This window comes from Mesocricetus auratus, unplaced genomic scaffold, assembly GCF_017639785.1.
Source record: "Mesocricetus auratus isolate SY011 unplaced genomic scaffold, BCM_Maur_2.0 Super-Scaffold_4256, whole genome shotgun sequence".
NCBI lineage: Eukaryota > Metazoa > Chordata > Mammalia > Rodentia > Cricetidae > Mesocricetus > Mesocricetus auratus.
The window spans coordinates 4193494-4215514 of NW_024429182.1; the positions used below are offsets into that span (position 1 = coordinate 4193494).

The following is a 22021-nucleotide window of genomic DNA, read 5'->3' on the forward strand; positions in this document are numbered from 1 at the left end:
GAGCCAGGGGTCTAAAAAAAAAACAAAAAATGTGGCATCTTACATTAACTCTTAGGGATAGAAAGCATTTCCTCAGAATTGTAGCTTATATGTGAGGGAGTGGCCAAATGGTATAATAACCATTGAAGTGATTGATCGTCACTGTTGAGGGCGAGTGGCTTGTTTGATTTTTATTTGGTTTTATGTACTCAGAGTTTTGGATGTGTAGGAAGGCACTTTGGAAATGCAGCTAAGTAATCAAACTGTGTGTTTCTTGTGGCACCTAATGTTAGCTAGAGTGTAGCCTCCTAATATGAATTTCTAAAAATATTTTTTTTGTTTTTGTTATTGTTGTTTGGTTTTTTTGTTTGTTTTGTTTTTGAGGCAGAGTCTCTCTGTGAAGCCTTGGTTGGCCTAGAACTTGCAGTGTAGACCAGGCTGGTTTCAAACTCGCAGAGATCTGCCTGCCTCTGCCTCCCGAGTGCTGTCTTGGAGTATATTTGAAGTAGTTACAAGGCTGCTGTGTGATTGTAAGAGTTGATAACTTGCTGTCATGTCAGGGTGACTCTGGGGCAAACCCCTCACCTTAGCCTCTGAAGCACTTGGGTTACAGATGTGAGTCACCATGCCTGGCAGATTTTCTTTCTCTCTTTTTTTTCTCTTTCTTTGTTACTTCTTTTGTGGAGAATGGAATAGCCAGAACTCTGGCATGTAATGGCCTGTCTGGTCTCTCAGGCTCAGGCACAGTTGCAAACTATGTGCCTGGGGCCTAGCGCCAGGCACATCACACCACCACCTCTCAGACCTGCCACTGCAGAGCCCCGCTGTGCTCCGCAAGCCGACTTCCCTGTAATAACTCACGGACAACTCCCGCTTGCTCTCCAGTTGATGTTTATTGCTCACGATCTGAAGACTCTCCCTTCTACATATGACTCCAGCCTAAATGGTTTTTGGTTCAGCTACATCTGAGTTTCACTGGGTTTGCGTGTGACCCTGCATGTGTGTTCAGCTCTGATTCTAATCATGCCTGACCCTGTACATAGGGCTTGTCTGTGAACTGTCATGGGTGTCCACATAGAGAGAAAGGAGGCTGTGGCCGCTCACCCACACAGAGCAGGGGCCTCTATCCTTGGCCCCCAGGCATGCACTGCTCCAGAGACAAGGAGAAGTCCCAAGGACTCCAGGCTGATCTTTGTTTCCAAGAGTCTTGGCTGAATTTGTTGACATGTTTGGCCTCTCGAGCAAGCACATGGGGGAAAAGATGTCTATCCCTCTCAGTGAGGCAACTTTGTTTCTTAGCAGTATTCATGTTAATGATTTACAGAATAAAGCCCTGCCTGGTGGCATTGAGCGACCTTCCACCATCTCTGTGACAGTTAATACAATGCTCTCTCTACTTTTCCGTCACCAACAGCATATAGAATTCCTACCTATTTCTTCACATTGGTTTTCTTTTCATCCTTTCCAGGCATATCCTTGTTTTCCTGGCTATTACCACTAGGGGTAAGCTAGCTAACTAACTTGCTTGCTAACTTACTAACTGACTAACTTACTAACTCGCCTGCCCTCCCTCCTTCCCTCCTCTTCCTCATTCTCTTCCTCCCCCTACACTGTTGCTGACTTTTTTTTGTGAATCACCCACAGTTTGTTTGGAAATCGCCCACCACCGTGTCGGCATTTTGTATCTCAGCACTGGCACTTCTCATACACTCTGATCCTTTGCCAGAAATGTGGCGATTTTTTTATTATTATTATTACTTCTCTTAACTTTCCGTCTAGAGCGTTGTATTTTTGTACATAGATCAGCAGTGTTTCTCTTTACTGTTTCTAAATTTTGCCTTTCTACCTGTTTGGTTTTTTAAATAAACAGTGTAAAAGTCTATGCATCCCGCCGGGTGGTGGTGGCGCACGCCTTTAATCCCAGCACTCGGGAGGCAGAGGCAGACGGATCTCTGTGAGTTCGAGGCCAGGCTGGACTGACAGCCTCCAAAACAATACAGAGAAACCTTGTCTCGTAAAACCAAAAAAAAAAAAAAAGTCTATGCATCCCAATAATTCTATATATTTTTTCCATTTTGGTCTTTGTAAGCTCCATACAAGTTTTTCAGTTGGTTGTGTAAGGAATCGAGGCTTATGTTTCTCTGAGTGGACAACCAGTTGTGCTCACCATTCAGTGACAAACCTACTATTCCCATTTCTTTGCAATTGATTTCGATCATCAATAAAGTCTCTTGTGTGTGCACCCAGCTGCGTCCGTTCTCTGTGCTCTGGTTTCCATGACACTGTTGTTGCAGCTTAATTATCTTAGCCTAGAACTTTCACATCAAGAAGGGAAACTCCCCTCTCTTGGCTGATGCCCTTTTGAAAACATGTTTGTACTTCTGTGTTTTCTTTCATATGAATGTGTAGAGGCATTCTGTCTACGGCGATAAAGTATGCCTGCAGAACCTTTTGATAGGGAAATCATTGCATCGACAGGTCAATTGCAGATAGATCAGCATTTTGACAATATTCAGTAAAATTCTGAGTTACTTCTATTAAGGTCTTTCATTATGCACATGTCTTTACATACCTCTTGCTTTGCATGGTTTATTTCTTACTATTACAAATGGGGACCCATTTTCCACGGCATTTCAATGAATAAGGAATTGTGTGTGTGTTTCTACTTTCTTGACAAAATTCTTTTATTGCTGACGTTTTTACACACTTCTTTTTCTTGACTTCTCACATTGGCTTGGGCCGCAGACCTTTAGGGTGTCTTATTCCTGTGTCTAAATTAGAATTTTTCTAACATTTCACTGCTGGTGAAGGCACACCAACTCCATCCACCTGGTGGAATTCTTTGTGTCCATAGTTCATTGAGGGCTGTGCATTTTACCACAGATGACAGCAGATTCCTACCAAGAGCTCATTAATCCTTCAGTTCCTGAGTACCCAGAGATTAGCCAAATTAACTTGACCCTCTGTGTGTTGATATTCCTGCCTGGCAGAGAAACCAAGTCACCACCGAGTAAAAGCCTCCCCGGTCCTTCTGCTCGCTCACACCTGACTGTACGCGCTAAAGTCAAAAGCTTCTTTGCACTCATCCATCTTAACTTCTCTGCCACTTGGCAATATGCCCCACAAATCCTCCCCCACATGAAATTTGGAGTTTTTAAATTAATAAGAAACAGCTGTAGACTACAAGACCACCAGTTCTGAGATTTTTTTTTTTTGGGCAGATGCCTTTGAAAATTTTGTGTCCCAGCTTCTATTTTAAATGCCTCTAATATTTTTTTCTGGTTGAGCATCTTGAGTCGCCCTCGGCCACCCTGAGCGCAGCTAAGGGCGTCTGTAGTGTCTGCAGGAGGATGGGGACAGGAATCAGGCCAAGCCCCTCACTTCCTATGGAGGCATCACACAGGGTCGGGAGCAGGAAACAGCAGCGGCTTCTTCCTCAGGGCTTCCCCTGCCCACGGTTAGCTCAACAGAAATCCTTCCACACTGACTGATTAAAAATGGTTTAATTGCCAGCCTCGTCTACAGAGTGAGTTCCAGGACAGCCTCCAAAACAATACAGAGAAAACCTGTCTCCAAAAAACCAAAACCAAAACACAACAACAACAAAGGGTTTAGTTGCAGAGCACGTTTGGTCATTCTGAGGTGAAGGACGGTCTGTTGCTAAGCCATGAATGAAGAGTCCCGTTTCGGTCAGGCTTGCTTTTGGACCATGACACTAATGTGACCAGACACCTGTCTTGAGAGTTGTCCCTGTGTCCAGTGACAGTTTGCCCTAGGAGGGTGACACTTGCTGTGATGACATCTGTCATATTTAGGCATGCGAAGTGCTGGAGAATTTTGTAGAACTACCTCAGTAAAATGCTTTCTCGGGGAACTCTTACAACGAGACATTGTCAAAACGTGGATCTAAACAGCGTAGAAGAGAATCTGAATTTTAAGGCAAAACCAATAAATGTATCTCCTAAAAGCATCTTTTCTTGGTGCAAGCTGGAGAGATCTGATTATTTTCCGATAACATAGTCAAGAAAGCTAAAGTATGCCAAAGAGGACCATTTTTTATTTGCATGTCTGTGGGTGTGTGTTCATATGTTGCCTGTGCAGGTGTGTGTTCATATGTTGCCTGTGCACGTGTATGTGTGCACCTGGAGGCTAGAGGTCATTCTCAGGCTCCGCCTACCTGGCTTTTTGAGACAGATTTTTATCACTTGGTCTTGAACTCTGAGAGTAGGCCAGGCTGGCGGCTGAGCCCAGACATCCACGTGTCTCCACCTCCTCAGCTTCCTTACCTGGATTCTTAGGGGCAGGACTCATTCCTCCGATCTCATACAGCAGGCAGTTTGCTGACTGAGCATTCTCCCAGCCCCCCCCAAACCACCCCCACTTCTTTTCAGTGGGTTAACATTACCCCTCCAACATAAACGTCAATGTTAGTTTTAAGGTGGAACTTTGGGAATTCACAGTGGATTTCTCCCAGGTTTGGAAAGCCTAGATCAAGAGGGATTATTAGGAGCAAGAAACCCCAAGAGACAAGGCCGCCATCATTCTGGGAATGAATGGCCCCAAGAGCCCTATCCAGGCACAGTGGGGTCGGCTTTGCCACGTAGGACTCACAGGATTGGGGAGCTTGGCCAACCTGACAATTGCTTTTCCTTCCTCAAATCTTCCACATTTTCCTCCCGGGCCCTCAGGAGCCACTTAACACAGCGACTGACCTCGATGTCTTCTGCTGTTTTTTTTTTCCTCCTGCAGGCAGGTGACAAGCATTACCACCCCAGCTGCGCACGATGCAGCAGATGCAACCAGATGTTCACAGAAGGGGAAGAAATGTATCTTCAAGGTAAGATGGGTGGGAGGCCAGCACACGTCTGCCCCACCTGACGAAGAGAGACACAGTGTTGCGATTCAGAGGCGGAGGGATTTCATTAGCCAAAGTGGTTACTAGATGCAACGTGTGCCAGAAGTTAACTCAGCAGTGTGTGTTCATCGGCAGGGCAATTGACAAGCTGGCAGTGAGCCCGAGGGCCCACTACAGAGTGAGCTCCATGGTCTGGAGCAAAGACTCTTGGTCCTGTGGCTGTGAGGGACCAGAGAAGATCTGCAGCCGCTCCTCCCACTCTCCCCAGGCCAGTGTTTGGGGGAAACAAAAAGATCAAAAGGAGAGAGGAAAGTGTTTAGAAGTTGCTGCTTTTGTGTAGGGTCACTCTGGCTTTTCTCCTCACACCACACTCTGATGAAGGCCTTTCAAAATCCAAGCCTGCTGGCTTCCGGGCTCTGCAGAATGATGTCACAGCCATTGTTCCCCTAAGAGGACACGGTTCCATATGGGAGATAGGGGCTGAAAGGGGACACACCCACAGTCCCTGCAAGAGTAAGATAGTTTGTGGCAACAAGGAAAGTCTTCATTCCCAAGGGCCTATGGCATTGTGTTTAATTAAAAATAATTTTGAGAAGCGTCTCCAGTGTGAAACCGTGATTGACTCTGACCCCTCCTGATACTCCGTAAGCACAGATTCACTTCCAGCCAAACAGCACCGTGAGTGTAAGCACTCCGCTATTTTTAGCGGGAAGAGTCATTAATTAGACAGGGGTTTATCAGTACAATTAGCGCAAGCTGTAGGAGCGATTGCTCGTTGGGCTTGGTAATTGCGGGGTCTTGGTTGCCTTGGCATGTCATCTCTTCATTCCTCTTCACACACAACACCATGTGTGATTTTAATGAATAGTTTGCTTTCCTCTCTCGGTTTTGTTTTTGTGCAACAAGGAAAAGTCTCTCGACATAAATGTCGAACGTTAAAGCTCAGGCTTGACTACTCTCTCCTTTGAGAATTCTCACGGGTCTAGAAACTGCCATTTCCGTGCCTTTTCTGGTCTAACCTGACGGCTCCGAAAACTTGTGGTGACACACACCACTGGGTGTTGAAGGCGGCAAGTGTGACAGGTGCCACATGTGTGGTCTCTGGGGGCGCCATAGGACGCATTTTCCCATGGGCTAGTCATACTTCTGCTATGGCCGTGGGCAAGTGTCACTTTGCATTTTTGTAGAAAGCTGGTCAGTTCTCAGCGTATCTCCAGGCCCTGGCGTTTCAGCGGTTAGCGTGCCAGTTACATACCCCCAAGTACATGGCAGCCTGTGTCTGGAGTGAAGCCGTGCCACCCGCTGCCTGCCCTGCCCTGTTGGCACGTCCTCAGTGTCTGACGCCCTCTCTGGTCACATTCCCAGCGTGTGTGTGTGTGTGTGTGTGTGTGTGTGTGGCCTTCGGAGAACAGTGCAGACGTGGTGTGCAGACTCTGCGTTCTGTCTGGCTCCTCCTGACCTGGGCCCCACCAGTTGGTTCTCCGCATCGGGGATTTCCTGTGCTTTGTAGTCAGAGTTTGAGGCAGTGTCAGGGCTGAAGGGACCTGCGTGGCTGGCTGCTTCTTGTCTGACTCTACTCCCTTTTCCCCTTTTCCTCCTCCTCCCCCCCTCCTCTGTGTTGCAAAGTGGAAATGATTATTCAATTGAGATTGAAGTGTTATTCGGATATAGAATGTATTTTCTTTGATAGTATTTTAGCTCAGCACTGTGTTGGCTTGAAAGGAATGGCCCCTATAAGGGAGTGGCACTATTAGGAATCATGGCCTTGTTGGAGGAGGTGTGGCCTTGTTGGAGGAGGTGTGGCCTTGTTGGAGGAGGTGTGGCCTTGTTGGAGGAGGTGTGGCCTTGTTGGAGGAGGTGTGGCCTTGTTGAAGGAGGTGTGGCCTTGTTGGAGGAAGTGTGTCACTGTGGGGGCGGGCTTTGAGGTCTCATATATGCTCAAGCCACCCCCAGTGTCTCAGACCACTTCCTGCTTCCTGCTCAAGATGCAGAATTCTCAGCTACCTCTTCAGTACCACATCTGCCTACAGGGGACCATGTCTCACCATGTTGTTAATGGCCTGAAACTCTCAGTTGTAAGCCACCCAATCAGATGTTTTCCTTTATAAGGAGGGTTTGCCTGGGTCGTGGTGTCTCTTCACAGCAATAGAAACCGCGAGACAGAAGTAAAGATCATTCAAGAGTTAATTTGGTGGCCTCTGGTACACGCAGGTTGCTGCTTGGGAGACAAAGTTGAACCGACTTAGTATATACACAAAGTCTGGTGTTGCTTTTTTGTCGCTGTGGTATACCAATCACTAACTTCCATCCAGTAAATTTCACTGTCTTGGCTCTTTGCCAGGGAGCCGCATTCTTCAGAATTTCAAATGTCTGAGGAAATACATATGTGGACACAGGATTTACATATCATCCTCCCCCATAGTCATACATGTATATGACACCTATTATGTGTCTAGTCATACACAGTCATATGACAGGTGCTGGGGTTTGAAGGCAAGGACTTTTAGCTTTTTAATTTTCTTTGATGCCTGTGTCACCCACGACAGATGGTTCTTCACAGTCTGAGAATGGGGGATCCTGGAGCAGGAGCAGGAAATGCCACCCAGATAATAGAGCAGGAGCAGGAAATGCCACCCAGATAATAGAGCAGGAACAGGAAATGCCACCCAGATAATAGAGCATGAACAGGAAATGCCACCCAGATAATGGAGCAGGAAATGCCACCCAGATAATGGAGCAGGAAATGCCACCCAGATAATGGAGCATGAACAGGAAATGCCACCCAGATAATGGAGCAGGAAATGCCACCCAGATAATAGAGCAGGGGCAGGAAATGCCACCCAGATAATGGAGCAGGAACAGGAAATGCCACCCAGAAAATGGAGCAGGAACAGGAAATGCCATCCAGAAAATGGCTTGATGAGTTTAAATCAAAGTTTTGTTTTGGTTTGGTTTTTTTGGTCTTAGTAAATTAAAACGTGGAACCGTTTATAAACCAACTTCAACAATGTTGTCAGTTGATCTCTCATCTAAGCGTGGGTAACTATAGAAATGGACTAATAAAAAAAATTCGGTAGGTTCTATGCCTGGACATAGCCTATCTAGTTTGACTTTACGTCTCTTGATTAAGTGGCTTGGATGTTTTGACATTATATAGACATAGTTTTAAATTCTAAATTAAGTGGAACTAGTGGTAAGCACTCGCATGTTAATTTTTTGGGGAGATGGGGTGGGGAGTGAGGTTGGGGGTAGGGATTCAAGGCAAGGTTTCTATGTGTATCTCTGGCTGTCCTGGAACACTCTGTGTAGACCAGGCTGGCCTCAAACTCAGCGATCCACCTGCCTCTGCCTACTGAGTGCTGGCATTAAAGGCGTGCGCCACCACCCTCATCGTGTGTTATTTCTAAAGAATAATTGTATCTTTCGGTGGTGGCACATGCCTTTAATCCCAGCACTCGGGAGGCAGAGACAGGCGGGTCTCTGTGAATTCAAGGCCAGTCTGGTCTATAGAGAGAGTTCCAGGACAGGCTCCGAAGTTACAGAGAAAGCTGTCTAGAACAAAACAAAACAAAACAAAAAACAAACAAACAAAAAAACAAAGTAACCCCATTAAAAGCGAAATATCTCTTACGTTAGACTGCTCTCTGGCCAGTTCTGTGGCCTGGCATTGTGCTTTATGTAGAGCAAGCTCAGAACTCACCCAGGGTCACAGGTCACGTGGACCCTACTCTAGGAATAGAGGGGGTCTGAGCACCTCCGGAAAGTCTGCTCAACAGAACCGGGCCATCTTTCCATTCGCCTTATTCCCCGCGGTCCATTGTGTCTTTCCAGGTTCTACCGTGTGGCATCCCGACTGTAAGCAGTCCTCCAAGACAGAGGAGAAGCTTCGGGTAAGGAAGCATTCAATCAGAGCGGGGGGCGCTCTGGAGGGCACCACCAAATGGCCACGAGTTCCTGGGCATTGGTGGAAAGTAATTTTTTAGGCTTTTTTTTTTCTTATAGAAAACCCTAGGTCAAAGGCTACCTAGACAGCCAAGAGGGCGCCTCCCTCTGTAAACACATTGTAGCTGTTGCTATCAGTGCTAGCATTGGTCAGCCTTATCTGACCTGTCAGCGCCTTAGGAAAGTGTCTAGAAGAACTCGGGGGGGGGCAGGGAGGGATGGTGGCTCATCGGGCAGCCGAGGCGACCCTGCAGACCCTCTCGGCTTAGTCCATCATGCACCACTTTAGCCCAGGCTCTGTACCTGCTGCTCGGCTCTGGCGTGTGTTGCTGCCAGAGAGCAGCCTCCAACTCCAGAAAGGTGCCTGTCAGTCAGGGGTAAAAGCCCCAGGCGAGGGTGCTGACCTCAGCTGCATCAGCTGCGTCCTGTCAAGGGGGCAGCCGAGGGATCGTCCACCACTGCTGGGATGGTTTTCCCTGCCTCTGATAGACAGCTCCAGTTACCCAGCACAGCTAATGGCGCCCAAGTCCGTCCAGCCGCCAGGCAGGCTGGACTGGAATTTGGAGGGAGCATTGGTGTTTGGGCAACAGGCTGCCTCCCCCGAACCTTACAGATGGTGCCCGTGGACACTTCTTTTGCCCTAAGAATGTACAATTGTGGCCTAATTGGAACTCCTGCCCACAAACCACCCAAGCAGCCCATCATTCCTGCCCTCCCTACAGAGTAGCTTTTTTGTTTTCTAGAGAAAAAACAAACGAACCCGCGCATACCCCAACGGAACCCTCCAGAACGCTTATGGGGAAACTAGTGAACTATTTCTCTTCCTTCTGGCCAGAAAGGGTTTCTTCTTGTTTTGTTCCTTCAGTGAGCTTTCCAGAAAATTCCAGAGCTCTTCCCCACGATGCCCTCCTTGAGTGGCAGGTTGGCTCTCACTCCCTGTCTTCCGGAAGCACCCTAGTAAGGGATGGGCTTCGCCCCAAGAGGGTTCTGGCCCAGAGTCGGGGTGCGGGCTGATGCCGATGAGGCTTAGAGGGAACGTTTCCACAGAGGAATTAATCCCGTGCTCTGTAAGGGTGTGTCTGCACACACATCTTGAGCCAAGATTTCCAGGCCTTTTTCCACACGTCAAATTAGAGCAGTTTCCATAGCAAAATGAAAATGTTTGAAGACTCTCTGGGCAACCCCAGAGTGAAGCACATTCCTGACATTTAAGAACTCATGGGGCGTTTCGTTTGAAGCCTTAGGGTCCTTCTTGAGGCTCCTGTCTCTGTACTGTAAGCACAAGAGTGTCAAAATAAGTGGGAAGGACTCAACGAGGGGTCATAATGTAGATAAATGTTAGTAGATAAGCATACTGTAATGCTTTTAACATGGGCCCCAGATTGACCCCTGGAGTGGCCCATACGTCTGTGTCAGCCAGTTTACTCTTTATTTTCCTTTAGTCTTTTTACTCATTTTTTCATAGTACTTAGGAATGGGGCTACTTTGCTATTTATTCTTTCTTTCTCTCATGTTTCATGGCAGCCACCAAACACTCAGCGCTCTTCATCTGATTTCTTTTATCCCAAAAGTCTGATTCGTCGCACAGGACGGTCCCCAGCTCTACAGGTTGGCGCTGTGTGGGGGCCAAGGCTTAGAGCAGCTGTCTAGGCCCAGGCTTCTGCTGCCTCCCCTCCAACCCCCATCCATCCCCTGCCTCCCCTCTGCCCCTACCCCTCCCTTCTCCCACCTCCTGCTGCTCCTGTCACCTAACCTTCTCAGCTCTTGTAGTAGGTAGCAGCTTTTCTTACCCCATGAGTGTGCCCTCGTGCCCTGACTTGGTTGGGTTTTTTGTTCTGTTTTGTTTTCTGAATAATGTTTTTCCTCCTGAGCCATGGCTGAACTGATGTTTTGATTAAGGCTGGCTCACGGGAAGCTGCTGTCTGGCCTTGTGTTCACCGGGCAAATATTACCTACCATGCATTCTGCACAGTGCTGGCCGGAAGCTGTATATCTATCTGTATATAAAAGACAGATAGGAGATGATGAAATGGACCCAACATGTATCATGGGACCCGGGTCCCTATGGACCGTGTTCTCGGGAATGGCAGAAGAGGGCAGGGTTCTCGAGGGGACACTTCTTGAAGGATGGAAGCAGCCTCTGACTTTGAGGACAGATAAGATTTAAATGTGGGGATGTGGGGGGGGGGGGGTGGGCAGCTAGATGAGCACTTGGGAGCTGGGAGCCAGAGGCGTCAGTGATGGGGGTGGGAATCCTTAGAGAATGGAGCATGGAGGGGGGGAGGGAAAGTCAGCCCCATCCTCAGAAGCCTGGTCCATGAGAGATGACATCATAAGGACTTTCATTGCTTTGTTTGTTTATTGTTTATTGAGGCAGGGTCTCACTATGTAGCCCTGGAACTAGCTATGAAGATGCCGCTGGCCTTGAACTCACAGGGATCCACCTGCCTCTGCCTCCCAGCTGCTGGGATTAAAGGCGTGTGCCGCCACCACCACCTAAGCTCTTACTGGGGAACACTGATGATGTTCCCAGTTTCTCTCTCCCTTGGTGAGACAGGAAACCCAGGTTCCTGTGAGCCCCTTAGCCATGTCCTTTCCAGTCTGCCTCAAGTGGGCAGTGAGACACCAGGTTACCAAAGAGTGTTAACTTCCCCCTGAGAGCCTCCTTGGAATGAGGATGAACATGGCAGACCCCAAGCCCCACCCCCTCAGGGGCAGGAGGAGACTTGGGGTTATATCCCGGGCCCGACTTCACCTCCTGTGAGTGTCCAGAAGAAGCCACCGGGAGCCTTGGACTGTGAAACCACGGGCAGCTTTGCAGAACTGCCTGGTGTTGGTCAACAGGAGCCATATCTCCGCCACCACCCAGATCTTGTTTGATCTCTGTCCCTCTTCCTCCATCCTGAGCCTCCCAGACCCTCACTAAGGATGACAAGTGCCGGCCAGGGCTTCCGTCTTTACAAACACCATGCTCTTTCTTTTAAGTCTTTGAAAGAAGTCAGAAGTGGAGGGAACCGCTGTAGAGGCCACACCCTAAATTCTGTCACCCACAAAGTGAAGGGGACAGCAGACCAGTTGCCCAAGGCTTGTGGAGGCTGCAAACAGCAACACACCACAGTCTGGGGCTCTCCAACTCCTGCCCTGGCCCGTGGTGCCTGCCTAGCCACCCACTTGGTTAACATAGGATCTTCACTGTATGTTAAACCTCAGCCCTGGCGGCAAAGCTCCCAGGGAGAGCAGAAGTTTGGTGAAAACGCAGGAATGGCTGAAGGTTGAAGGTTGTCCCCAGCTGCAAACGGGCCTCCACTTGGCAGCAAGCTTCTTTTTTGGATTTTTGTTTGTTTCTAGTTGCAGGGAGGAACTCTGGCCCCTTCAGCTTGAGAAATTTGGAGCTGGCCAAGTGGCGGTGGCACAAACCTCTAATCCCAGCACTCGGGAAACAGAGGCAGGTGGATGTCTATCAGTTCGAGGCCAGCCTGGTCTACAGAGCAAGTTCCAGGACAGCCAGGGCTATGCAGAGAAACCCTGTCTTAAATAAATAAAAGAAAGAAAGAAAAGAAAAAGAAATTTGGAGTGGAGCAATGTGGTTGGAGACCTGTTTTTAATAACATCTCCCTTCCCAGCCTGTTGTTCAAAGGACCCATCTGATTCCCATTACTCAGCCATAGAATATCAAGGGAGTCAACATTAGCTCCACTCAGAAAGTTGTGAACAGCCTGGGCCCCGGCAGGGAGGGCTTCCTCTTGTCGTGGTGTCCCTTGTCCAGTGGTGACAGGTGAGGGATGCTCACCAGGGTCCTTCAGAAGCCTGGGAAGTCCCCAGCGTGACAGTGGCTTTGGTCTGTTGAGTCCACTCCCCTCTACAGCAGCCTTGTGCTCTGCTGCCTGCGCCCCAAGCCTGCGTTGTACGTGAAGCAGCCTCGGGGTGTTAGGTGCCTCTGCTCCTTTCTGCTTAGAGGGATCCGGACTGCATACCCCAGAAATAAACCCTGGTTTTGTCACAGGAACAGAGTTACCTTCTAAAAGGAAAGCAATTTTTAAATTTGTATTTAGCGGTCACTCCCTCCGTCCCTCTGAATTGCAGGTAAAAATTAAAAATGAGACCACATTTAAAGAAAACATGTTCTGGTTGCGGAGGCGTTAGCCCCACAGGAACAGGGGAGACCTTTGCGTGTAGGGAAAAGCATTGAGCATTGCTGATTCATGATAGACCAAGCACATGGCACTCTCATGGCCAACTGTGTAATAACCTGGCATGGGTCACCGGCTTTCATTCTAAAAAGGCGTTCCCCCTGCTGTTCATTGACGCTTAGAGCATGGATGACCGACCTACCAAACGCCATGAGGCTGGTTTCATTCTGAAATTCATTCACCTGTGGAACCGTAATGTTCTCGCCAATCTGTAGCGTACCAAGCAGATACCACATGAGTATTTTTCCAAGGAACTGATGAGTCAAGGCTTGGTGTAGGTCCTAGAACAAGGAAGTCATGTGGTTTGCTATCTCTTTAATGTCACCGGAGTACCCACTACCTTATTGTGTGTGTTTGCTCTGTTTGGGGACTTTGGCCTCTTTGGTTAGTAGGTAGTCACATAGAGACACCCAGATCCCTTGACCTTAGAAAAGGCTGGTGGCACTCCTGGTTGGGAGATGTGTGTGTTTAGAGCAGTTCTTAGCTGTGGGTCACAACCCCTCTGGGGAGGTGCATCAAAGATCCCGCGTATCAGACTTTTACATTACGATTCATAACAGTAGCAAAATTACAGTTATGGAGCAGCCACAGTGATCTTGTAGGCGGGGGTCCCTGCAGCATGAGGAGCTGTATTAAAGGGGCTGCTCGCTGTAATGATTTAAAAAAAAAGAAAAAGGCAAAGTGGCTACCTTTAGGGGCCCTGCCAAGTTATGTCACTAAGCAAGCACTGTGCACAACAGAGTTAGTGAAAGAGGTTTCCTGGGGGAGGGGGAGGGGGAAAGAGCAGCAGGCGGTGTTGCACTAGGGACATGGCAGGCAGGCAGGCAGGCAGGCAGGCAGACAGACAGACAAACAGACGACAGACAGGCAGGCAGGCAGAACAGGGAAGAGACAAAAGGGAGAAGAGAGGCCAGAGAAGCAAGAGACTCATGAGTTCGAGCTGTGCCCTGCAGGCACTTTTAAGGGGTGCACATGTCCCGTGGCTGACGGTGGAAAGGCCCCTGGCTGCAGGTGACGGTGACGTAACTGCCTTGGTGGCAGAGGCAGGCTTGCTGCTGCTGCTGCTGCTGCAGCTATGGTGGGAGCTAACAGAAGCATCAGGAAGGTTGAGAACCGCTGAACTAGAGGCTCCTCTTTCGTCTTCCCCAGACACGAATGGTTTTCCCCAAAGGTGTTCAGGTCACCATTTGCTTGTATCTAGTATGCACGGATTCTAGAAGGATTCCTTCCTCTGCAGCCATTGCCGCCACCTTGCCTGGTGAACTTCATTCAGCAAAAGCCCCAGACAGGCACTGTCAATACCAGCCACACTCTCGGCATAAGGTGTAGCCAGCCTCCCCCCCCCCCCCCAAGGTCCTAAGGTCTTTTTTGATCTGGCCACCCACTTCCTGTAGTCCCTCTCACCCGCTCAGACCACGTGGCTTTAGATGGAGGTGACCTTTGCTTCCTTGTGCCTGCTGAAGGGCGGCGTGGGGGGAGGGGACCGCAGAGGGCTTTCCAGCTCTCTCCTAAGGAAAGTATGGCGTTTGATGGTCAGTAGTTAATTAGGGTGGAGCATGAAAAGATCTCTTCACTCAGTCTCTCTTCTGCCACGGTAGCCCCTGACAGCAGGGAAGGTGGACAGAGGGCTTCAGGGGACGAATCAGCTGACAGAGAGTTAGTTGGAGGGCGTCTAGCAGACGTATTGGGAACACAAATGGAAGATGGTTCCAAGCACCCAGCTACTGTAGTGATGAGACGGCATTTTCTCCGTCATCGGAGGGAATGAACTCCAGGTATCCCGGGGAGGTCTCTCTTCATTAGAAACAGGAAACAGGCAAGCCGACAGCACCTTTCTCAAATCAAGAATGTGGGAAGCTCGCTGAGGAGAAGACAGCTGAGCAAGGGGAGCCTTTATGGAAGGCCGAGTGAGCACAGCTCTATCAGCCAGGATCCTAGAGAAGAGGGGAGGCTCCTTCTTCCTGTTGTCAGAATAAAGAGTGAACTATGGGCCTAATCTTGGCAAAACACTTTGAGAGACCATAGCCTTATGCAGTCCTTTATCTACCGGGAGCCTCCTCCCTCCTCCCACCTGCTGGAGCTAAAGAAACAGTTTCTTTTCTTCCGACTCTACTTTCAAGTTGTTGGTTTAGTTCTGTGAAGAGACAAAGTAATTACAGGAAAGTAAGTCTTCTTCACTCCAGCAGCTGTTAAGCCTTGCTATTTCCTCTTCCGTGTAAAACCTAAGAGGATATTCTTTGGGGGTTGTATTTGAAGTCACCTTCATGTATATATTCATATGTATAATATAGACAAGATAGTGGTTTGGGATTTTTTTAATTCCATCTAAGCTCTTTAGAGGGCATACCAGAAAACAAAGGCTGCTGACCAAAGAGTCAGTGAATCCAGTTCAGACCCGATCACCCAGGAGTCCCTGGGTATCTGAATGAGTTGAAGTGGGTAATTTGGGTTAAATAACTGCAGGTATGAATACTTGTTGTGGGTTATCTGTAGAGCTGTGTTGCCATCTAGCCAGGGAGCACTGAAGGATGATGATGAAGAAATATCAGATGTTGGCTTTGGAAGACACACGGCACCCAGGAATTGAGGACTTTGAGGTTGAAGTGAATTTCTTTCGGGTGTCTTTGGGTGGCATAGTGGAGAACCTGGGTCACCAGGAGGTATCTCAGTAACAGTAGCAAGTCTTGTATCCATTGGAGAGAAAAATAGCCTGGAAAAATAGAGTTTCGAATACTAAGATGTTGACTTATATAATCCTAGATGTCTCTAATTGAATGTAAAATTCTGGAGGTAGACAGTAGCACAAACTGTAATCTCAGCTGTTCAGGAAGCTGAGGTAGGAGGATCACAGTGAGCCCACAGGTCAGCCTGGGCAACTCAGGCTCCTTCTCAAAATATAAGATATAGGTAAGAGGACTTGGGGGTGGAGCACTTAAAAAGTTCTTAACATTTAGATCAAAGCTCCAAGGGTAATGGTTCAGCTCTGAAAAATAACTTACCTTCCCAAAGGAGACTTCTCCATGGGTTGAACCAGTCTGCCCAGAAAGCCATTAGGAGCCGTGATAAAATCCTGCGGTTCTGTGTTAAAAGCCTTCAGCAGAGTCCAAGGAGAGGCAAACACAGAACCATTCTGGCAGATGGGACAGGCCGGTGCAAGGTCACCGCCATCACTCGTGGGAAGGGATGGCTGTCCAGTGCCGAGGGTGAACCGCAGGCGGAGGTCACTGTGTGTGAAGGGATTGGAGTCCCAGCTCAGAGTCCTCCAGGGAGGGAAGGACACTTGACAGCTCCAGGCAGGAATCATTTGACAAGCTGTGACACATATGAGTCCAAGTTCTGAAGCTGCAGCAAACTGCAGACACTGCTCTCTGTGTCACTTGTGAACAGATGATCCCGTCTGGGGGGTACAGGACACAGGTGACACCGCCCCTCACAATCTGAGACCAGCTGGCTAGGTGGAATCCTGGTCTAGGTGGAATGTAGAAAACATTGACCACCTACGTATGCCTGGCTCCATGCCTGGAGCCGTATCCCTACCCTCTCATTCAGCCCTGGAGACCTGGTGGCTGGGGGTTCTGTCTTCTCGGTTTATAAGTAGAAAAAGTCAAAGCTCAAAGTTTTAAAAAAAGAATAGGAAAAACTCATGTCACCAGCACTTAAAGAAAATTATTTTAAGCTGGGCAGTGGTGGCTCACCCCTTTAATCCCAGCACTCAGGAGGCAGAGGCAGCGTTAGCGTTAACTAGAGAGGTAGGCACAATGTGAGGAAATCAACCAACATCTCATCCGGAATTTATTCATGAAGGAAAAAATTAGGGTTGACTGTGAGATTGAGGGAGAAGTTTAAGTTAACTGAAGGAAAGAAAAGAGCCACCCCAAGAAAATGGTGGCGAGAGGGGGCTGAGCAGCTAGGAGGAAAGCCTCGCGGCAGGGGCACAAGGCTTGTTCTGTGAGTGACGGTAGGTGGTGAGTGAGGCCGTAGGAGAAGGCAGGGACCAGATACCGAGCCCGGCAGCTGTGACTGCACAGTAAATGGGCCCTGTTGGCAAAGGCAGCCTGTCGACAAGGGACCAGGTTTTTCAAAGGTCTCTCTTGAGGTAACCCTTCAGTGCCAAGCGAATCTCAGGAAGGCGGAGTTAAGAGCAGGAAGCCCTTGGCGGGGCGAAAGGCGTGTGCATTGCCATGGCTCTGAGGAGCAGAGCTGGTGACTGGAGCTGGGATGCTGGGCCCGCCCGTGGGACAGGGCAGAAATGGGCAGTCGTGATATGCTCCAAGTTCAAGCCCAAGGTTCCTTAAGGGACAAGGAAGAGGAAGGATTGGGAAAGCCACATGGCACTAGTTTTCCAGGCTGCTTCCTTCAAGTGTGTGTGTGTGTGTGTGTGTGTGTGTGTGTGTGTGTGTGTGTGTGTGTGTGTTGCCTGAGTTTCCCATGAAGCTTGGGTGCCCGTCCCCCTTCTGGGTCAGGAGTCTGACAGGCCACCTGCTGTTTCTCTTGCAGCCCACCAGGACCTCCTCTGAAAGTATTTATTCTAGACCAGGCTCCAGCATCCCTGGCTCACCAGGTCACACCATCTACGTAAGTATCACGTCCAGAAGGGACATTTTGGGAGCAGGTGAGTTCGAGGATAGAGTCCAAGAAAGGAAACTGATCCCATCAGAAGATCCCGACTTCCCTCCCGTCTCCCAGCACCTCAGTCATGATTCCTTCAGTAATTCAATCTGTGATCATCGTACCGAAAGATGACCCCAAAGTGCAGTCACGTGGAATAGGGCTAAAAGGATTGCTGCGTCTAACATATATATAGATATTTGGGGATTAGTTGCACATCTTATGATGCTGCTTCGAGTGGTCTCAAACTCTGCCACAAGAGCATTTGCATATTCAGTTTATTCAGTATGTGGTTACTTGTATTGATCAATCTCCAAGGATTTTTTGACCACCTTTTTTACATTCTTTTCCCTCTGTAATAAAGTTAGGAAACTGTCCTGAAGGTTGACATACCTCTCTAGTCACTGAACTCTACACACACTCTTTCTTAAGACTTTGATGGGTCTTTATTTTCTTAGTGTGATTATCAGTGGGCAGCTTCCTAAGCAGCATGACGTCACTCTGCAAGGCATTTTTGGTTTGTTTTAAGGGCCGTGTTTTGAACGAGGCACCAAGAGCACTGGGGATAATTTCTCGACGAGCTGAAATAAAGGGTTAATTTTTCTCTCGTTTTAACTCCGCCAGGCAAAAGTAGACAACGAAATACTGGATTACAAGGACTTAGCGGCCATCCCCAAGGTCAAGGCAATTTATGATATTGAGCGTCCAGACCTCATTACCTACGAGCCATTCTATACTTCAGGCTATGAGGACAAACAGGAGAGACAGAGCCTTGGAGAGGTAACGGATTCCCTGGGGCTGCAAACAGCATGGCCACCCATCACTCCCTTCTCATCTGTTTCCAGACCTTGCCTACCCTCTGAAGAGTTCTGTACCTGGTTCTTCAAGGTTCTCGAACTCATCCTATGACCCTTTTGTCTTTCTCTGACCCACCAGCCAGCTCCCGAATAACAACAGAGACTTTTTATTAATTACGAAACCCTTTTATACCAAGTCTTTCTCTGTCCCGCCAGCCAGCTCCCAAATAGTGACAGAGACTTTTTATCGCCAGCCAGCTCCCAAATAATGACAGAGAGTTTTTATTAATTATGAAATCTTGGTCATTAGCCTAGGCTTGTTTTTAACTAGCTCTCACAACTTAAATTAACCCATATTTTTATTAATCTATGCTCTACCACATGGCTGTTACCTCTGTCCAATTCCATGTGTCCAGCCCGCCCGTTCCTCATCTCTCTTGCTTCTAGATTCACCTCCTACTTCCTCTCCCCAGCCCAGAAGCCCCACCTACACTTCCTGCTAGATACTGGCCATTCAGCTCCTTATTAAACCAATCATAGCAATGCATCTCCACACTGTACAGATAGCCCACAGCACCCTCGTCTTAAAGGAGGGTGCAGAGAGGTAGGCGTGTTAAAACAACTGCGAAGGATGAGTTTGATGGGGGTAACATGCTGGGGTGGAACCTGAGGTGGTGGTGAGGGAGGCAGGGTAGAGAAGGGGGCCCGGGGGAGGGGCACTGTTAAGGGAAGGAGCATCTTAGGGTATCTTGACCTTGGGATAAGCCGGAAGTGTGTTTCTAGGGGTCATGAGAAGGGAAACCACACCCTTGCAGTTTTAGTAGATTCCGTTTCCAGCATCTCAATGGAGGGGGAGTATGGAGAGGGCACACTATGACAGCCTTATGGGTGGGGGTTCCTGCAGTCAGTTGCTGGAGTTCAGCCTAAAGGTGTCACCACAGGCTGGTTTTTGACTGTCACGTGACAGCCATTGTGATCCCAGTTTCTCACCAGGAAAACAGAATAATGTTGGATAGATCCCCAAAGGTGCCTGTGTGAATTAAAGAAACTGTGAAGATCAGAGCATGCTCAGCGAGTGTTAGGCACATATATGCTCAACGCATGCCCAGAGCATGCTGGGCACATGGTAGGCACATACTAGGCACATGATAGGCACATGTTGGGCACATGCTAGGCTCATGATAAGTACATGTTGGGCACATGCTAGGCACATGATAAGTACATGTTGGGCACATGCTAGGCACATTCTCAGCGTGGCAGTAACCATTGCTGTAGCTGTCTTCTAAGGCTTATTCGGGCTGCAGGCCCCCCCTTCTGCTGGGCTAGAGCCTCTCAGCCTAGACGGCTCCCTCCCCTCTACCTTCCTGGGGTTGGAGTTCCCTTCTGCCACCTCCTGTCCTGGCCCTTTGGCTCCTCCAATTTATTGTCTTTGTTGTTATTGTTACAGCTGGAACAGAATAACAGACATGTGCTTTCCACAGCATGGCCTTCATGTCCCTGCTCTATGTTACTTATTATTTAAATCAGAGCCATCTGTGGCCTGACTGGACTCCAGAGAGCTGTTACCAAGTAGTGGACTTACCTCAGCCCTTCAGCCACGGTTAAACCACATTGTAGTCTGTAGCCTGCCACCGTGCTTCTGGACTAACGTGAGATGAACAAAAGGCCTTTGGGACAGTAGGCAGAGGGATCGTGTAAATTCCTGTCTCAATACCGCTCCCCAAAATGCAGTGACTAAATTCAGTTTAACTCCAGTTATTTCTAATGCGACTTTTATTCTGGAGTGTGGACTGCATTAAGGTCCCCAGTCCAGCGAGAAGGGACATGCATTGTCACATAGCACCACCTGGTGGTTCACTTGCTGCATCTGCAGTCAGAGATTGGCCTAAGCTACCATTGGATCTCAGAATCTCAGCAAGTCATGGCCAGGGAAGCTTCCCAAACAAAATACGTAGAGACTGGCCTTAGAGTCGGTGGTCAGGGATTTTTCTCAAGTTCAAAGCATACACCCAAGAGGAAATTGATGCTTTTTTTTAAAGAAAATAATGTTAAGGGTGTGTGTGTGTGTGTGTGTGTGTGTGTAGAATACACACATGCATGCCACTCTTGGGGGGGGTGGTGTGTGTGTGTGTGTGTGTGTGTGTGTAGAATACACACATGCATGCCACTCTTGGGGGTGGTGTGTGTGTGTGTGTGTGTGTGTGTGTGTGTGTGTAGAATACACACATGCATGCCACTCTTGGGGGTGGTGTGTGGGTGTGTGTTGTTGTTCTCTTGTGTTGTGTTTTCCCACTAGCTCCCTCTGGAGCAGCAAAATGTCAAGCAGAAATTTGGCTTTGAAATGAAGTTTGGGGCATTTAAAACCTGGCTGTGTGCAACTTTGGAAAGCAAAGTTGTCAGGTTTTCCATAAGGAATGAGGCCTTTAGATCAGACCAATAAGACATCAGACAAAGATGCTCAGCATCCCGCCAGGTCTCACGGTCCACTCTGTTATGTGCTAACCTGCAGTGGTGCCTGTGTCTTTCTTGGTACACAGAGGATGCCCCTATGGGACAGAATCAGATGCATTAATAAATTACCTTTGGAGGCATGGATCTCACCACTGAATGAACATTACAGTCTATTCTGTTACTTATTCCATTAGTTGTTATTCCTGTTTTATAAACCCATGCATTATTGTGAGGACCCAGAAGGGGTGGGGAGGTAGCTCGGGCGGTGGACTGCTTGCCACAAAGCCTGTGGACTGAGTTTGATTCTCAGACCCCACACAAAATGCTGTTTGGCAGCGTGTGCCTGTGACCCCGGTGCTGGGGGGTGGAGACGAGGGTGCTTGGGGTCTGCCGTCTGGCAAACGTGGACTGGTGAGCCTGCATGTCCAGTGAGAGAACTGTCACAGAGAACAAAGCAGTTGAAGAAGACACTTGACGTTGGCCTCTGGCCTATACTTACACACACACACACACACACACACACAATCACACAAAGTGAACTTAAAATTTGGTGTAGTATTATCACATGTCTAAATTACATGAGTGGTGAGTGGGTGAGTCAAGAAGCCCACCACGGGCAAGTTCATGCCTCCTGCAGGCATGAGAAGGCCATCCTTACCCATCAAAGCTTTGAGCTCTAGGGATAGGATACAGGCCCTGAGAAGCTCGGTGAGTAAGGTAGCCTGTCAGCTCGCTAGTAATATGGGAAAGGAACAAATCCTACAGGCAAGAGGCCCTCAGCTCCACCTTGCTCAGGCTGAGTCCTCGGAAATTCTGTCTATAGTTCTAGCTGAAAGCCTTTTGTGTTTCGGTTGTAAAACTTTCACTCGCCCCCAAAAATTAGTCCCTGATGCTACCCACCCTTGTCGCCAGGAGCACACCATTGTAAAGAGAGTCAAGCAGGGGCAGTCTGCAGAGATGCAGACACACGGTGAAAATGTTCAGGGAGTCAATTCAGTGAGCGGGGATCACAGGAGGTGAGTTAGCAACAACAGGGGGATCACAAGAAGCTAGTTCAGTGAAGGAAAGTGTGAAAGGGATCACAGGAGGTGAGAAGGTGTGAACAGGGATCACAAGAGGTGTGAACAGGGATCACAGGAAGTGTGAAGAGGGATCACAGGAAGTTAGTTCAGTGAAGGAAAGTGTGAACGGGATCACAG

General features: G+C 48.6%; 1 protein-coding gene across 1 annotated transcript in view; it reads left to right on the forward strand.

Annotated features, from left to right (window-relative positions):
- Positions 1-22021, forward strand: part of Ablim1 (actin binding LIM protein 1) — a 144365-nt gene that overhangs the window by 93182 nt on the left and 29162 nt on the right. The window contains 4 exon segments of the mRNA XM_040742308.1: positions 4729-4816; positions 8666-8724; positions 17464-17541; positions 18199-18354. Of these exon segments, the coding sequence (XP_040598242.1) occupies positions 4729-4816; positions 8666-8724; positions 17464-17541; positions 18199-18354 (381 nt within the window).